A 16,143-nucleotide genomic window follows, 5' to 3' on the forward strand; every position below is an offset into this window, starting at 1 on the left:
TCAACTTCTGTGAATTCAACACCCAATTTAAGAGCTAAAACATACCCAAAATTCAGCTGAATTATGTGCTGTATACCAAAGATATTCAGTATTCTAAATTTGATGCTTATAATTCTCATGTGTTCATTTGTAGCTAAAAGAGAAAAATTTAAACCCCATAGAGAAAACTACCCGCTGAATCATGTTTAACTGGAACCAAAATTAGAGAGTACAATAAAAACCAGATACATCTCACTACTTTTCTTTTGACATCAAACAAAATGAAAGGGAGTTTATCTTTGCTATACTCTTGCCTACCTTCCTTCCCTGCCCAATGCTACTCCAAGCTTCCTTTTAGAGTATTTTACTTGACCAGTCTTCCCAGCATGAACATGTTTACATTTATCACATCTACATGTAATATCCATGTAATTGTTTTGGGAATTACTGATCTATCTGTCTTGTTAGGAAGATTATTAAATTGCATTGGTGTACACAGGGTTGATGCATTTGTCTTTTTCAAATTAGCATGATGGTATTTTGGGTCATATTTACTGATGACATATTAATACAGGAGACATAATGTAGGATAAATATATTGCATGACAAAATTTAACTTGAGCTAGACAAGATGAATCAATAGGCTGCAATCTAACAAGATGGGGTTCTATAGTTAAAATAAAAAACCTTAGACTTTGGTTTGATAACTCCATTAAATAAGCACATAAAAGGAAAACCATCATTTAACAGCACTATATGTTGAAGACTTGAGGTTTTAATGACTATAAAGTGAATCGGTGAAAGTGGCTTTCAAAATAGCTAAAATGCTATTAGGCTGCATTTTAAAAAGTATGGATGGACCTGGAGAACACTATGCTAAGTGAAATAAGCCAGAGAAAGACAGATGCCACATGATTTCACTCATATATGCAATCTAATGAACAAACTGAACTAACAAAGAAAATAGAGACAGACTCATAGATGGAGAGCAGTTAACAACTAAGAGGAATTTAGGGGGTAGAGGGATTGAGCAAAAAGGAAAAAGGACACATGGAAAACAGTATGGAGATTGCTGGGGGGGGTGGAGGGTAGTGTAAGGGGACTAAATGGCAATGGAAAAAATACAATAAAAATTAAAAACAAACAAAGGAAGTGGAACTATTGTAATGACATCACATCTTATCACTTCTTGTAGTTAGCTCTAGTGCTTATTAATGAACATAGAGCAGAATTACCAGAATGGTGGGAGAAATTTGAAACCATATCATATGGAAAATGGTGAAGTCTCTGCTAATGTTTAACTTTTAAACAGTTATCTATAGCACTGAATAAATAGTTGAGTTATATAGAATATATAGTTACATATAAAATAAGAATTAGATTATGGCTCAGTGTAAAACAAGTTACAAATTCCATTACAAAAATACAGCCTTGTAAGTTGCAAGTCCTTCTTTACCAGCACTAGCACCGAACTGAATGATGGCATGGTTGAATTACATAGCCTCTAACATTTTTTTTTTCAACTCTTAGCCTCTTACAGCTCTCTATAAGGCTAATTCACACAGATATTAATTAAGGAGATATTGTTATGTCCCTTCAGATCTTTTTTTTTCTCCCCTTCAGATCTTTATAGTGTAATAGGTAATAGTGCCATAAACCTAAAAGATATAGTTATATATTAAAAAATAAAAAAGAATGGGAAGGTCGAAAGGACACAGGAGCTAACTTGGGAAGTTCTATTGGGAACTTGGCTCCCAAGGCCAAAACTGGAAGACAGTGAGAGCAACAAATTAATAATGATAACAACAGATTATAAACCAAAGAATAAAATGTCCATGAATCCATAATAACATAATTAATTGAATAAATAAGAGAAAAATCTTCTTACAGAAGAATTCCAATATATAAATGTAGAAGGAATAAGGAAAGTAGAAAGCTGGTATTGGAACTTCACATTAATAATTGCTGCAGGAATGATTCACCAATGAATGCTAAAATTAGTGGCATTTCTGAGCGCATGCCATTTAGAAATTGCCATTTTATCTCATGCTATATGACTTTAAATTAGGAGCAATTATAGCATAACAATTATTTGGAAAAATTATTTTGTTCCAAATAACAATCATTATAGATTGTTAACGTTTTTTCTTTTTCTTACATTAAACTGTACCAACTTATGAAATTGAAAACAGTTTGCATATTTAACACAGTCATTCACCTAGGTGTTAAGGTAAAATAAACTAGGGGTTATTTTAGTTTCCTTCCCACATCCTGCATGCAATACATCAGTGTCTTGTGAGCTGTACTTGCAAAATACAGCCCAAATCTGACTACTCACCACTTCATTAACTATTTCCCTAGTCTGAGCTATTGTACTTTCTACCTGTAGTAGCTTCCCAACTATTCTTCCTGCTTCCTATTCCCTTACATTTTATTCTCAATATTAACCCTACCCTTAAAAACAAAACAAAAAAATCAGATATCAGTGATCTGTGTAAAACTCGCCAATGGCTTTGTCAAGCTTAGCCTAAAATTTGCTCGTTACCTTGGTCTATAAAGCCCTATATGATCTGACTCCTACCTAATTCTGTCTTCATTTGCTACTATTCTCATCCTCCTTATTACTCCCTTCTAGCTCCAGTGGCTGTCTTGTTTTTCCTCAAGCACACCACCTTCACTCTTGCCTTCATATTTGTCATTACCTACACTAGGAGGCCCCTTTTGTCAGATCTATGTCCATCAGTAGGGTCGCCGTAGTTAGGATCTATAAGGAAGTCCTTTCTGAAGCAGGCTCCCCTGCCTTTCACTTGCTTAATTCCCACCCTCCGACCCCCCACAGCATGTATTACTACATGAAATAATATGTATTTATTCATTCATTTATTATCTATTCTCCAACTTGAATGTAAGCACATAAAGGTTTGTCTTGTTTATGAACTGTATCTACAATACCTATAACAAAGTGAGCTTTCAAATATCTACTGATTAATATTTTTAAAACATTGAAGGGCAAAAGTGGGAAAAATAGCAGAAGGCCCGGATTAGAGCCAGATTTCTATTTCTGAAGTATGTGTAAAAAAGAAAAAAAGTAAAACTCTTGAGATAAACTTTTAAAATGAAAACAAAGGCATAATTTTAGCTACCTTAATTTTTTACAAATTCAGTTGCTTAAAAAAGAACCCTTGAAAAATAAAAGTGCAACGCTGATGACTGAATTTGGAGAGATTTTGCAATAATCCTACACTGAAAAAAAATTTTATTTAAGTATAGATCACTGGTTTTTTAAAAACACATGGGAAAAGACAAAACTACAAAGAAATTATCATATAACTGATTTCTAAAGTCAATACTCTTAAAATACAAAACAATAATCATTACCCGCAAAAGTCAGTTTATTGAAACAAATTGACTTTTAAGTTGGTCTATAACTCTTTTCACTCAATTTTGTTTACAAATGTTACTAGGTATTTTTTTCAGTTTCATCCTGTATCAGAATTTTGGTTTTTGGACATATTTACTTCTCAAAGTTGTATATATTTACTTCTTGTAATTAATGTCAATGACTATAGGAAGTCTAAGTCACAAGAATTCAGTATGGTTGCTGCTTTGGAAATAGTTACCATATTGGATTATCTACACAAAGACTCATGTATTGTAAGTCAAAATATTACTGGGTAAAGTATGAAGACTGAGAGCAGGAGGACTAAGAAGAGATGATGTTATCTTTTACTGCAGATCTGCTAAAAAAGACTCCATTATTTACTTTGGTACTACTGCTAGGAAATCAGTTGCTGCCACACCACAGGTTGAATATATAGCTGTCCATTTTATATTTACTTCTCTAAAGAATGGCAGACTTTAATAATTAGGTTGCTCAAAGGAGCAGAGACTTTTAAATTACCATGAATAAATTAGTTTCTGAAATGGTTTAGTAGCCTTGTGTCTGTGAAGACTGCAAACCCACTTTGTTTCAAAATTAGAAGCTGACTCAGGGGCTGTTTTTAAGATGCCTAGTTATCTTCTATCACCAGTCAGTCATGAAAGTGGACCTTCATAAACTCAGTAAGTTTATAAATGTAAAAATAATCTTATCCATCAACACACAATGTTGAGCCAGCAAAATGGAAAAAAAAAAAGGTACACTCATAAGGTAGAAATCAGTTTGTATAAAACAAGAGGGTATATATCTCCTCTTATGTAACACAAGAGGAATATGTATAGTAATAAAAGCAATCTACAATAAACTTGTAAAGAGATGATTTTGGTTTACATATAAGTCAGCTTAAACTAACCATGACTGAATGATTGGAAAGTTTCTTCTCCTAACATAATGCCCATTCATTTATAAGCTAACCTGGTCTTAATTTCTTATAAATCTCCTATTGCCTTGAATTTATCTACTACACCCTCACTTTACAGCCATTTAACTTATAAGCTGGGCCTTCCCAGTCTGCCTAAAAGCCTCTCATCAGAAATATACCAGATGCATTAACACAGGCATCCTCTAGTAAAAACCTGCACTTCAGAACAGCATATGAAGAACCAGCAATAGGCTCTCCAGTGTAAATACCTCTCATTTTACACTATCATAGTAACAGTGCAGTTTACTAACCACTCCTTCATTACAGGCAACTCAGTAGCTATAAAAACTTTTCTTCAGTTTCAAAACCTTTCAATACTTGTTAATCCCAAAGATCCGAACACCATGTAGCTGTGGCATTTTCGGAATTAGCACACTCAGGAGAGAAGCTGTGTTTAGGATGAAGTGAGTTGGGTCATACTTCGTATAGAAACTTGCCAGAAAATATCTGTAGAAATAGAAGTTAAGAATATATGTAACACCTAAAAATAAAATTAACTAGAATTTTTAAAAATTTTAAAGGTAGAAAAAAAGTCCACACTGAAACATAAATACCTAAATCAGAACCATTTCTGAGCACTAAAACAAAAGGATACCTTTAGTTTGGGGACCTAAATTAATTTTATTTAGAATTTAAATATTTTTTAATGGGGCCATGTATGTACATTTTGCACTTCTGCAATTATGTTAAATGCATTTAATAGAACACATTTGCTACTTAGCATACTTTACAGCAGGCTTTCAAAATAGGATACATATGCTCCCTGACATTTCAGGTATAGTTTTGTATTAATATGTATGTTTCAGAAGAGATGATCCAGATCTAAAGGATATATCATATTCTCTACGGGTTTTGTGACCCACCAAAAGATTAAGAACTGTAAAGTTATGGAAAATGGGGTTACTGCATTAGTACAATTAGTATCTTTGAAAGAAAACAAATAATTGCCCTTTTGATGGTCTCATTTCCATTCTGTTGATGAACAGGTCTATAACCAGTTTAACCGGAAACTTGAAAGACATTGTTGTAAATTTCCAGTTGTTTTCCTATACTGAACATACATACATATTCAAAGACACCCAACATCTGAGAATTTGTTTTAACAAGCCTAAGCATCTGTAAGACCATAAATCATTGAGTCAGAATGTCTAGTTTTACCCAAGGGGTACATCAGAGTACAGATACATCATCTGGCCCTAATAAAAGTATCCTAATATAGACAGGATTAAAAAAAAAACAATCATAACTAAGAAGTTAGTTTGTATATGGTTGTTGGTCTAATTTGTATTTTTAGAGTACACAGAAAAGTATTCTTACAGTTTTTCTGCTAAGTACTATCATTAGTTTCTCATAATGGGAAATAAGTGTTTAGATATGGTTAAAAAAGAAAAGGTATTTTCAAGCCTGACTAAAAATATCAGAGAGTCATATTAAAAACCATCTAAATTGAGAAATTCTATAATCTTCCACTTACTTTACAAACTATATAGTCAGAAAATTCTTTCTTGAGAACAATCCACATTTCCTTAATCTTTACTTTAAACCCTTTCTTTATGCTTTCATATACATCAATGAACAAAATGGATACCACTTGCATTTCAATTATTTGATTTCCATTATTATAGGTTTATTTGATTTCATTATAGGTTTACTCTATAATCTGATATGTTGGAAACAATATATCTTCTCAGAATGGCTTCTCCTTATCATATTGTAGTTTATATCCCCTTTATGTCTTTTAATGAAAACTAACTGCATGTGTACATTAACTGAAAACTACTTGACTATTTAAAAAGACTGGACAACCTTTCAAAGAACTGCAAAACTACGTGGGAATCAGTATAACAGTATTTATTTGCCAAAGGATATACTGGAAAGAGACCTGTATTAGAAGCTAGAAGTTTAGAGGTTCATCTGGCCTATTGACTCCAAATAGCTACAGGGATGGAGCAAAGTAATGCACCTGAGACCGTCCCTTTATCTAAAAATCTGGGATAACATTGCACATCCCACCTACCTGACAAATAATGATCAAACAAGAAAATGTGAAAACACTCATAAAAGTATCAATGCTATATGGTTTTAATGCTGTTCCTTCAGTTATGTAAGGTATTTAATCAAAGAATACTTGAAATCATACCAGTGTGTCAAAAATACATTTTTAGAAATATGGATTAAATAATTAAATGTTAGATTTGAAACCATAAAAATCCTAGAAGAAACTACAGGCAGTAAAATCTCAGACATTTCTCATAACAATATTTTTTCTGATATATCTCCTCAGGCAAGGGAAACAAAAGAAAACATAAACAGTTGGGACTACATTAAACTAAAAAGTTTTTGCACAGCAAAGGAAATAACAGAATAAAAAGACAACCCACTAAATGGGAGAACATATTTGCCAATGATATATCTCATAAAGGGTTAATATCCAAAATTTATAGAAGTTTATGAAACTCAACATTAAGAAAACAAACAATCCAATTAAAAAGCAGGCTAAGGACCTGAATAGACATTTCTCCAAAAAGGATATAGAGATGATCAACAAACATGTGAAAAGATGCTCAACATCACTAATCAACAGAGAAATGCAAATTACAACCACAATGAGATATCACCTCACCTATCAGAATGGCTATCAATAAATCAACAAACAAGTGCTGGCAAGGATGTAGAGAAAGGGAAACCTCATGCACTGTTGGTAGGAGTCAAGACTGGTGCAGCCTCTCTGGAAGCAGTATGAAATTACCTCAAAAACTTAAAAATGGAACTGCTATATGACCCAGCAATTCCACTTTGCGGGATATATCCAAAGAAACCCAAAACACTAATTCCAAAGAATATATGCACCCCTATGTTTATTGCAGTGTTATTTACAATAGCAAAGATTTGGAAGTAGCACAAGGGCCCATCAGCAGATGAGTGGATTAAAAAGCTGTGGTGCACTTACACAATGGAATACTACTCAGCCATAAAAAAAGGGGGAAAATCTTACCCTTTGTGACAGCATGGAGGGACCTGGAGAGCATTATGCTAAGTGAAATAAGTCAGTCAGAGAAAGACAAGTAGCATATGATTTCATTCACGTGTGGAATCTAATGAACAAAATAAACTAACAAATAAAATAGAAACAGAGTCAAAGAGGGAGAACAGATTGATAGCTGTCAGGGCAGGGGTTGCAGGGCTGGGTGAATAAAGTAAAGGGATTAAGCAAAAAACAAAAAAAACAAGAAACAACAACCAAAACAAACCCTCATAGATACAGACAACAGCATGGTAATTACCAGAGGGGAAAGGGGATGGGGATAAGTAGAAGGTATAGGGGGGGATAAACGGTGGTAGAAGGAGACTCAACATTGGGTGGTGAATACACAATACAATACACAGATGATGTTTTATAGAACTGTACACCTGCAACCTATATAATATTAACCAATGTCAGCCCTGTGGGAGACCAGTATGTAGCCACTGTGCCCCACATACCATACTGCCAGTCCCACGCTCCAGGGGGTTTTAGAAGTAGAATAGAAATGCAATGTACTCTTTGAAGCTGATGAAGCCTCCTTGCTCTATGTAGCCTCAAATTCTTATCAGTACAGTGTGAAAACAAAATGTTTAAGTAAAAAGAGGCTTCTGCATTTCTATGATATGCCTTGGTGCCTCACAGTCTTGCTACCTATCTCCCTGTGTTGATTTATGCTTCCCTTTGTTCTTACTCCCAACCATTTGGTGGAGGTCTGCATGCTTACCCAACTCAATAAAAACCCTGACTGAGAAAGGAGTGATCAGTGATCTCCTATGAGAGACACTCACCCTTCACTCTCCTCAGACGATATGTTTCTGAGTTAGTTCTTTCATCTGCGCCGAGGGATCTGCGGGACAGGGAACCTTGCAAGTGGCACACCGAACAGGGACAGGCAAGAAGGACTCGCCGGGTACCCTCGCACACCCATTAAATTCAATTAAAAAAATAGAATTATCAGTATTGTACACAGAAATGCCAAGGCTTTCAAGAAAATGGCCAAGTCACAGAGCTAGAAAACAGTACAGCTAATATCCAAAATTAAGGCTGTTTGAATAACCATTATTCTTGTTACTGCATTTCTCTGTTAGATTATACAAATCATTTTTCTTTTGACAGTTGTTTTAATTGTTTAAAACAATTACAAATTTAAAAACTTACTCAAAGTGCTATAAATATACAAAAAAGAAACCTACTACTTTATGATCAGTTTATTTTTTTCATTTGAAAATATCTTCCCTTATTGGAACACCTATCCAAAACCTAACCTCCCTTAAGTCTCAGTTTAAGGAATTCTAACACCTCCAAGAAGTCTTTCTGGTTACTCTACACTGTATATGTAAGTTATGTGGTATAGAGTGTTTGATTAAGATATATGTGAAACATGTATTATGTGTAAGCAAATATACTGAGTGTAGAATTCAAAGCAATCTATGTACTTACAAATTCTTTGCAGAAATAAAATGTTTATAATAACAAACAAATAATATTCAAGACATATATAACAACTGCTATGGGAGTTCAAAGCAAAGCATTATTACTGAAGTTTGGGTGTCCAGGAAAAGACCTCATTGAGGATGCAGAATTTAAACCCTGAAAGAAGGGTAAGACATAAATTCAGAAAGGAGGAGGCATTACAGAAGTGATTTGAACAAAGGCATAGAAATAGGGCTACATACGAAGTATTCAAGAAATGCTGCTTAAAAGAGCTTGACAAGGTGGGAGTTTGGTGGGGCTAAAATATGAACATCAAAAAACAAAGTAGGGACCATTTTTGTGAAGGGCCCTGAATATCAGGTAAGAGAAAATTAGATACCAGAAAAAAGGTTAAATACTTGACAGACAAATGTGTCATTTATTTCTTATAGCATCAGATTGAGTTAGGTGTCACAGGCTATAATTTTATTTTTGAGCAAACCAAACTGGCTAAGTGATAAGAAGATTCAAGCCATATCTGTCCTATAATAAAAGCCTAACTTCTCTTTTCTCTAAATCAGCAATTTTCAACCAGTGTGCCACAAGAATTCCTAAATTATTCAACACCTGACTATTTAGTCAGGGGCACTGACCTCTTTTCCCTTAGATTGTCAAATAAAAAAATGACAACAGCCAATACAACAATAGCTACTGGTGTGAATGAATCAAAATTATACCTTTTTTTTTTTTTTTTTTTTTTGTCAAATTGCAAAAAATATATTTTTTGGTGTATCCCAGAATTTGAGTAATTAGTTTATTGTGTGCCATGAGATGAAAAAGGTTGAAAATCACTGCTGTGAACTATTATTCTCACTCTCCAAAGAAATCTGAACATCCAAATGGGTCAGGTGATTAATGAAATTTGTCTGAATACATCCAAATCCTTGTTTAGAGATTAATCTGATAATGGAATATAAAAAGGTTTCTTGTTTAGTTTTCTTGTAAGCAGCTTACAGAGATGAACTAAAATGTATTTGACCTGTATATCCTAAAATGTCTAGACATACTGATGGGCATGTAATACTGTCTCTATATGTTATCGATTGAAGTGAAAAAAGGTTTATTACCAGTTTGTTAAAGATTTTGTCTGTATTTTATACTCTACCTGAGGTACCTATTTATTGACAGAGGTTTTCAAAAAACTATTATAATTGAAATTCAATCGAATAAAATAGCTCCCTCTCATGCAATCCTCCTCATATCTAAAAATTTCCACCACTTACAGAATTATTGGAGAAATTGTGAAAAATTTCCGTGAAGATGTAAACTGTACTCCATAGTCCAGTTGTTCCCAATGAGTTAGGAGCCTTGCTTTTCCCTGGTCAGGAGTCTCAAAAGGCGTTCCTTTTACAGCATGCAAAAATACATACATCCCCTGGAAAACAAACAAGGGAGTATACAATTAACATCAAATACAAAACTGGTATCTATCAGTAAGCATTAAGATAGCTCCAGACTATTTGTGACAAAATCATATGATTTAACTTACAGGTCAAGTTATAAGCTTTCATATTCTGGTGAAAAGCTGTGGCCAGTTTCCTCATAATAAAATAAAACTTTCAGGGGCATATAAATGTTATTTGTTGAAAACCAGTAAAAGGTCAACCACAAGTAACCTGCTTTCACCTTTTATTAAATTGAAAATAAATAAAATGTAACGTCAGGGTAAACTTATATCATTACATTTAGATTGTCCAGCACCTTTCCTATTAGGAAATCAAGTAGCCTTGTCCCCAATGTGTAGGAAAGTAGTAAACCTGATATTTACAAAATGATTTAAAAAATACAAATTGGTAAATAATAAAGCAAACAAAATCTCTGTATCAGGAAAAATGGTTTTGAAAATATTTAATAGTAGGACTGTCTTTGTCTCAATACTTCTCTTCCAAAGCAACAAAGCTGGTTTGATGTAACAGGCATAATGTTCAACTCAATCTGCTTTTAAAGTCACAACTGTGCCTCAACAATGTTTCTACTGAAGTTAGTTTTTAAAAATTAAAAAAACATTACTAAAAGTCAATCTGTTCAATGGTATCTTTAAACATCTAATTTTGTGGTTAACTAGGAAAAAGACAATGTATACTAGATTTGGTTTTGAGATTATGATACCCATTTAGATTGACAGGTAGTGCTTCATCGCAGGATCAATATCTGATGAACTGTTAACAATAAAGCCTAAATATTATCATAAACAGTTTTTCCCACTAGAAGTCATGATGTGATGTCATTTTTTTTTCTACTTCTACTTTTAACAAATATATGGGGGGAAAAAACAGAAAATCAGTGATTTGAAATTTTACATTATTAGTATAGGTTGAAAGAGCCCTTATTTTCAAAGCTTAGTCTACTTTGTTATTCTATTAGGGAATTCAAAAGTTGTTTACTGCAATAACAGCTAAGCTATACAGAAACGTACTAACATTCAATTGGATTTAACTCAACATATATTTAATAAGTTGTTCAAATGTATGGGACACAGGACATGCATGCATATGTGAAACGAAACAAGACACAGCCTTAAAAATGTTCAATCCTTTAAGAGATGGCAAGGGGAAAAAAGGATGCATAAACAACTAGAATGTAGGGCAGCAGTTGCTATCAAAATTAAATCAAGGTACTCAGGAAATGCAGAGAAGGAAAAGGTTCCTTGTTACTGAGGCAAAAAAGCCTTGAAGCTGCCTTGTCAACTATCTCATTCTTGAAGGTTCAGCTCAAATGATTTAGCGAAGCCCTCCTCACTAAATAACCTCCTGTCTACATGGTTGAATTTTATTGATAATACTTTTATCATAGCACAATACATATATTGTGTTGGAATAGTTTATATATTTGTTTTTCCATTAGTCTGAATACCTCAGGAACAAGGACTGGTATATAGCAAGTATTAGATATTAAGCCAAGGAATGTTTATTCTGTAAGCACAAGGAAAACATTTCCACACAGGCTTCAAAGGAAACTATAAATAGAAATTGTATGCTTTAAAATTCCCAGGAGTGTGTAACCAAAAAAGTTAAAAGATCATATACTTTAGACCACATAATGTGTTAGAATTATCAAAAAGAACAATTCTCTGTTTCCTTCAAACCACATGAACTCACCAGTATTTAGAATATATGTAATATTCAGTTTACTTTATATATCCTTCTCAATGAAAAAAAATGAAATCTTATCTGACCACATATATTCTACTCCATTATTTTTAAGTTTTTTCTATGAAACTTTAGTGATGATGATTTATACCCACATCATAAAAATTAGGAAAAAAGTAGATAGCTCATACTTAGCCCTTGACAAATATTTACCAACTCAATATGAAAAGAATTCTCGTTCATTTTAAATGGCAGGCAAAAAATCTGGCAAAGTATTAATGCCTTTAAGGTGAATTGTAGCACCAAAGAAAAACATATTACAGGTTTCTACTTACTGCATGGTTTCAGAAAGGCAAAGACTGTATTTTTTCTAACCAAGAATAACAATTAGATCTACTTTCCCATATTAAAAGCATCTGCATGTATTTCACATTTTTAATTGGTTTAATGTAGGCTATCTTCAAAAGAAACTTACATTTTGAAGTTTGTAATTGCTACAGCTATGTCTGGTTAGTTAGGTTTTTAGTGTGCTGAACTATTAAGTCAGTAGTTTTGCTTCCCTACATGTTGTCCATTTCTTATCCTTTGTCTACTACCATAACTGTGACTCAATCTCAGTCAACCCATTAGCCTTTGACATTCGGCTATCTGTCTTGGCTTACTGGACAGACAGTGGTATCGTTAGATTAGATTAGGAACAAAGAGAAATAGATTGTGGGTGGTAAGAAATAGATCAGGAATGGGTTCAATTTATACTTGTTTGGTTCGAGGTGCAAGGTGATCTGGTAATATTAATATGGGTATCATTCTTCTATAGGTAAACTGAAAATATGGAAAGATGAAACAACTTAGATTGAATATGTAGCATAAGAAGAGATGAAGAACCTTGGGTAAAGAGAAGGTGGGAAGTGCAAGAGGAAATAGAAAAGATCAGAAATATATACAGGAAAAAGCAATAACATGAAAACCCAAGGAAAAGAATTCCAATAACAGGGATCTGATTAATGATATATATTTCAGAGAAGTTAGCATTTAAAAACAGTGTTTGCCTAACCAAAGTCTATAACTGAAAATGGATTAAGTGTGCATTCTTATATTTCTACCACATCATCCTTGTCCTCCTCCAGTCACCTTGAAATACTTCCCAGAAGAAAGAAAATAATATTTTAAAAAATCTATTTATCTTACATTTTCCTATCTTAATTCTAGGTTCTTAACTTTTTGGATATCTGTAAACAAATATAATTAATCTGGATTCAATTATAAGTCTCAACTGGATTTTTCTTCTTTAATTCCGCTTTAATAAGCTATTAAACATGAAAAGTCACTATAAGGTTTATTTTTTTTAACAGACAATTCCCAAGGCTGCATAGTATGTGAGTAGAGTTGATCAAACTTCTGATACTTTGTAGAGCTATCATATAATACAAAAGAGTGATAGCACAGGAATAAGGTAAGGTACTATAAGATGCTGAATTATAGAAAATATGATTAAGTTCCAAACTTCTATACAGAAGTAGGAAAGTATATTGATACAATTTAGAAAGACTTAACAAGGATTAAAACCAAAGATGTCCATTAGACACTAGTTAACCAAAAAACATAACTACTTCTCTGAAGTATTCTTGTTTATTTATATAATGTAGTTGGTTAAATTAGTGTCTTGCTAAAATAACCTACTATTTTCTACTCTATAAAACCAGCAGAAGGAAAAACATCTTACTTAGAAAAAGGGCCCAGTGCTTAAATACAAAGTGTCATAGAAAAATACAATCCTATTCCAGACTTAAATTCTTCAAAATTGTTATATATTCTAAAAATCACTGAACTGTACGTTTTCAATGAGTGAATGTTATGTTATGTAAATTATATCTCATAGAACTGTTAAAAAACTAAGTCCCATGTTTTTCTTCTTTGTAAGAAAACTAAGCCTTTTTAAAAAACTGTTTCACTACACTTAAATGTACCACATTAGCCATTTTTAAGTGTGCAGTTGAATGGTATAAAGTACAATAACATTGTTATGCAACTATCACCACCATCCATCTCCAGAACTCTTTGAATCTTGCAAAACTGAAATTGTACCCATTAAACAATAACAAAAATGTCCCATGCATTCCTTCCCCAGTCCCTAGCGGTTAAACTTTAAGCTTTCAAGTGTTTAGTATAAGGTGAAATTCTTACCAGATTATGTATAACATTTGTTAAGGTCCACGCAACAGGAACACTGAAGAAGGGAATACTGAGTAAGACAATATGAAGCAAGCCAACTCCCAATGCATATGTCAGCCACATACCCCGGCTGTTCATTACCCGGGTATTTGGATTCACCTCGCTGTGGGCAACTCCAACATTCATGTTTGCTCTGTAGGAAAAGCAATGAAATAAATCAACACTGACATAACTAGAAACTTATATACTCCTAATTCTGACATGATAAGTGTGTTAGCTAGGACTATTTTTTCCTAGTTCTGAAATAGAACAAACATACTCTCCAAAATATGCTACTTGCAGATGCTGACAAAAGCAGTAAAGAATTCTTAGCATCTGATTTTATGGTGAGACAAACAAGACATTTTGTGGTTCTTGATGAAAAAATAAAGTTAAAATCCCCTTCCTAAAACTTGTCTTCTAGCATGTTGGTTTATTTAAATGAAATAATGGGCAGGAAAACTCAAACTGTAAGAGAAAACCTAGATTTTTCTTATATCACGAGAGCAAAGTGAAAACTCAGGAGCTAAATTTATCAACAGAATAAGTTAATATAAAGAAAGAGCTGACCCAGCCAGTCTAAGTAGCCAGACTCATAGCTAATGTAATTTTGTGGTCAGAGTTCAAATCACTCCTTTTGAATACTGAGCCTGAGAGGAACAAGGTGGTAGATAATTTACATGGTCAAGGGATAAGGTTTGTTTCTCAATCTCCTGATACAATTAGGTCAAAACAATAGTTTTTCTTCTGAATATTTTAACTTTAGTCAACTCACCCCCCCCCCGTTTTTTTTTTTTAGGTTTTTCCTTTTCCCTTTTGCGTTCAAGATGAACAAAGGAAGAACTGATAACAGTTCTCAGTTATTTTAATGATGTTTGCTTAGGTCTAAGAAACCCTTAATCAAGATAAAACTGACCTGAAGAATACCGACCAGTGAGATTTGAGGGGGAAAAGAGAATCAGATTATATTTGGAATAGCTCTGATTTTAAAATATATAAACCCTTTCTATTACAGAATTGGCATTAGGGGAGGAATTTCTCATAACCCCATCCAACAAGTGTTTTCGGAGTAAAATGTCCCCTTCTCCCTCCAAAAAATATCTATAGAACTGAAGGCATCAAGGCTTACAGTGACGACAGTTGATGACACTAAAATGAAGCCAGTCTCAAATTTACATATGTAAACATTTTTTAAATCTAAACACCCACCATGCAGCATACACTATTTTTATATGGTAAATTATACTCAGAACATACCACCACTCGAGATTACTTTTCCCACTTTCCATATGAGGAAAAAAAAAAATGCTCCAAAGAGCTGGAAGGCAAAGGTGGCGTGGTACTGACCCTACCTACCCCCAGTTCAGAAAACCTTCCCGAGGAGTCTCCCGCGACACCGTTACGACACCGTTAAACAATGACTTCAGACAGAGAAAAGGCCCCCGGCTCAAACCCTGAAGGTGCCTTCAGGACGACGAGGTGGGGTTCCTCGCCTGCCTGCCAGCCAGCTACCAGCAGCCTTGCCCTTCTGCCGGAGCTCCCGGATAATGGAATTTAGCAAAAGCTGCTGCTGCCAGCGCCGCAACACCTCCCCAACCCGCCCCTCCCTTCTCGGAGCCGCATATCCGTCAGGGCCGAGGCACCACGATAAACGTTTGGGGTGCAAGCCTCAGGGACCACTTGGCCCGCACCGCCTGACGGGGCGCACGGACGCAGCCGGAGCCCGCTCTTCTCCCTTAGGCCAACTCCGGCCTGCCAGCAGCTCGCTCCGCCGCAGGCTGCAGCACATCCCTTCTGCCGTTCGCGCCCACTCACGCACCGCCCCCACTCCCGGCCGACTCAGAGGAGGACCCGCTCTGCAGCCACTGCGTTCTCCTCAAGGCCGAATGCCAGTGGTCGGCTCCAAGGCAGCTTAGTTTAGTTTGCGGAAGCTTTCTGAGCCAAACGCCCTGCCAGTGGATTGGCTGCTTGCGGTGCCAATCCCACGTTCCCCGAGCAGGGCGGG

At 34.7% G+C, this 16,143-nt stretch overlaps 1 protein-coding gene across 4 annotated transcripts; it reads right to left on the bottom strand.

The window, feature by feature from the left end:
• Nucleotides 1-4,104: 4,104 nt before the first annotated feature.
• On the bottom strand, nucleotides 4,105-16,079 carry ORMDL1 (ORMDL sphingolipid biosynthesis regulator 1). Of its 4 annotated transcripts, XM_090281725.1 has the most exons (5): nucleotides 15,958-16,079; nucleotides 14,112-14,292; nucleotides 10,062-10,213; nucleotides 8,154-8,212; nucleotides 4,659-4,787 (listed from the first exon to the last, which is right to left on the bottom strand). In XM_090281725.1, exons 2-5 carry the CDS (start codon nucleotides 14,283-14,285, stop codon nucleotides 4,735-4,737), a joined length of 438 nt encoding a protein of 145 aa, XP_090137851.1. In that variant the 5' UTR covers nucleotides 14,286-14,292; nucleotides 15,958-16,079; the 3' UTR covers nucleotides 4,659-4,734. The 4 variants fall into 4 exon arrangements, with proteins under 4 accessions (XP_090137827.1, XP_090137836.1, XP_090137843.1 ...); XM_090281701.1 differs by lacking the exon at nucleotides 8,154-8,212 and having other exon boundaries at nucleotides 4,105-4,787; XM_090281710.1 differs by lacking the exon at nucleotides 8,154-8,212 and having other exon boundaries at nucleotides 4,105-4,787; nucleotides 15,807-16,079.
• Between the last annotated feature and the right edge of the window lie 64 nt (nucleotides 16,080-16,143).

The sequence above is a fragment of the Furipterus horrens genome, unplaced genomic scaffold (genome assembly GCF_987537825.1).
Source record: "Furipterus horrens unplaced genomic scaffold, mFurHor1.1.pri manual_scaffold_1, whole genome shotgun sequence".
Taxonomy (NCBI): Eukaryota; Metazoa; Chordata; class Mammalia; order Chiroptera; family Furipteridae; genus Furipterus; species Furipterus horrens.

Excerpts from the sequence above, each read along its gene's own strand:
- ORMDL1 (XM_090281701.1), bottom strand. The coding sequence starts at position 14,285 with ATGAATGTTGGAGTTGCCCACAGCGAGGTGAATCCAAATACCCGGGTA. Across the intron at positions 10,214-14,111 it reads CAAATGTTATACATAATCTG|GGGATGTATGTATTTTTGCA; the intron begins GTAAGAATTTCA and ends TTTGTTTTCCAG. Across the intron at positions 4,788-10,061 it reads ACAATTTCTCCAATAATTCT|ATATTTTCTGGCAAGTTTCT; the intron begins GTAAGTGGTGGA and ends CTATTTCTACAG.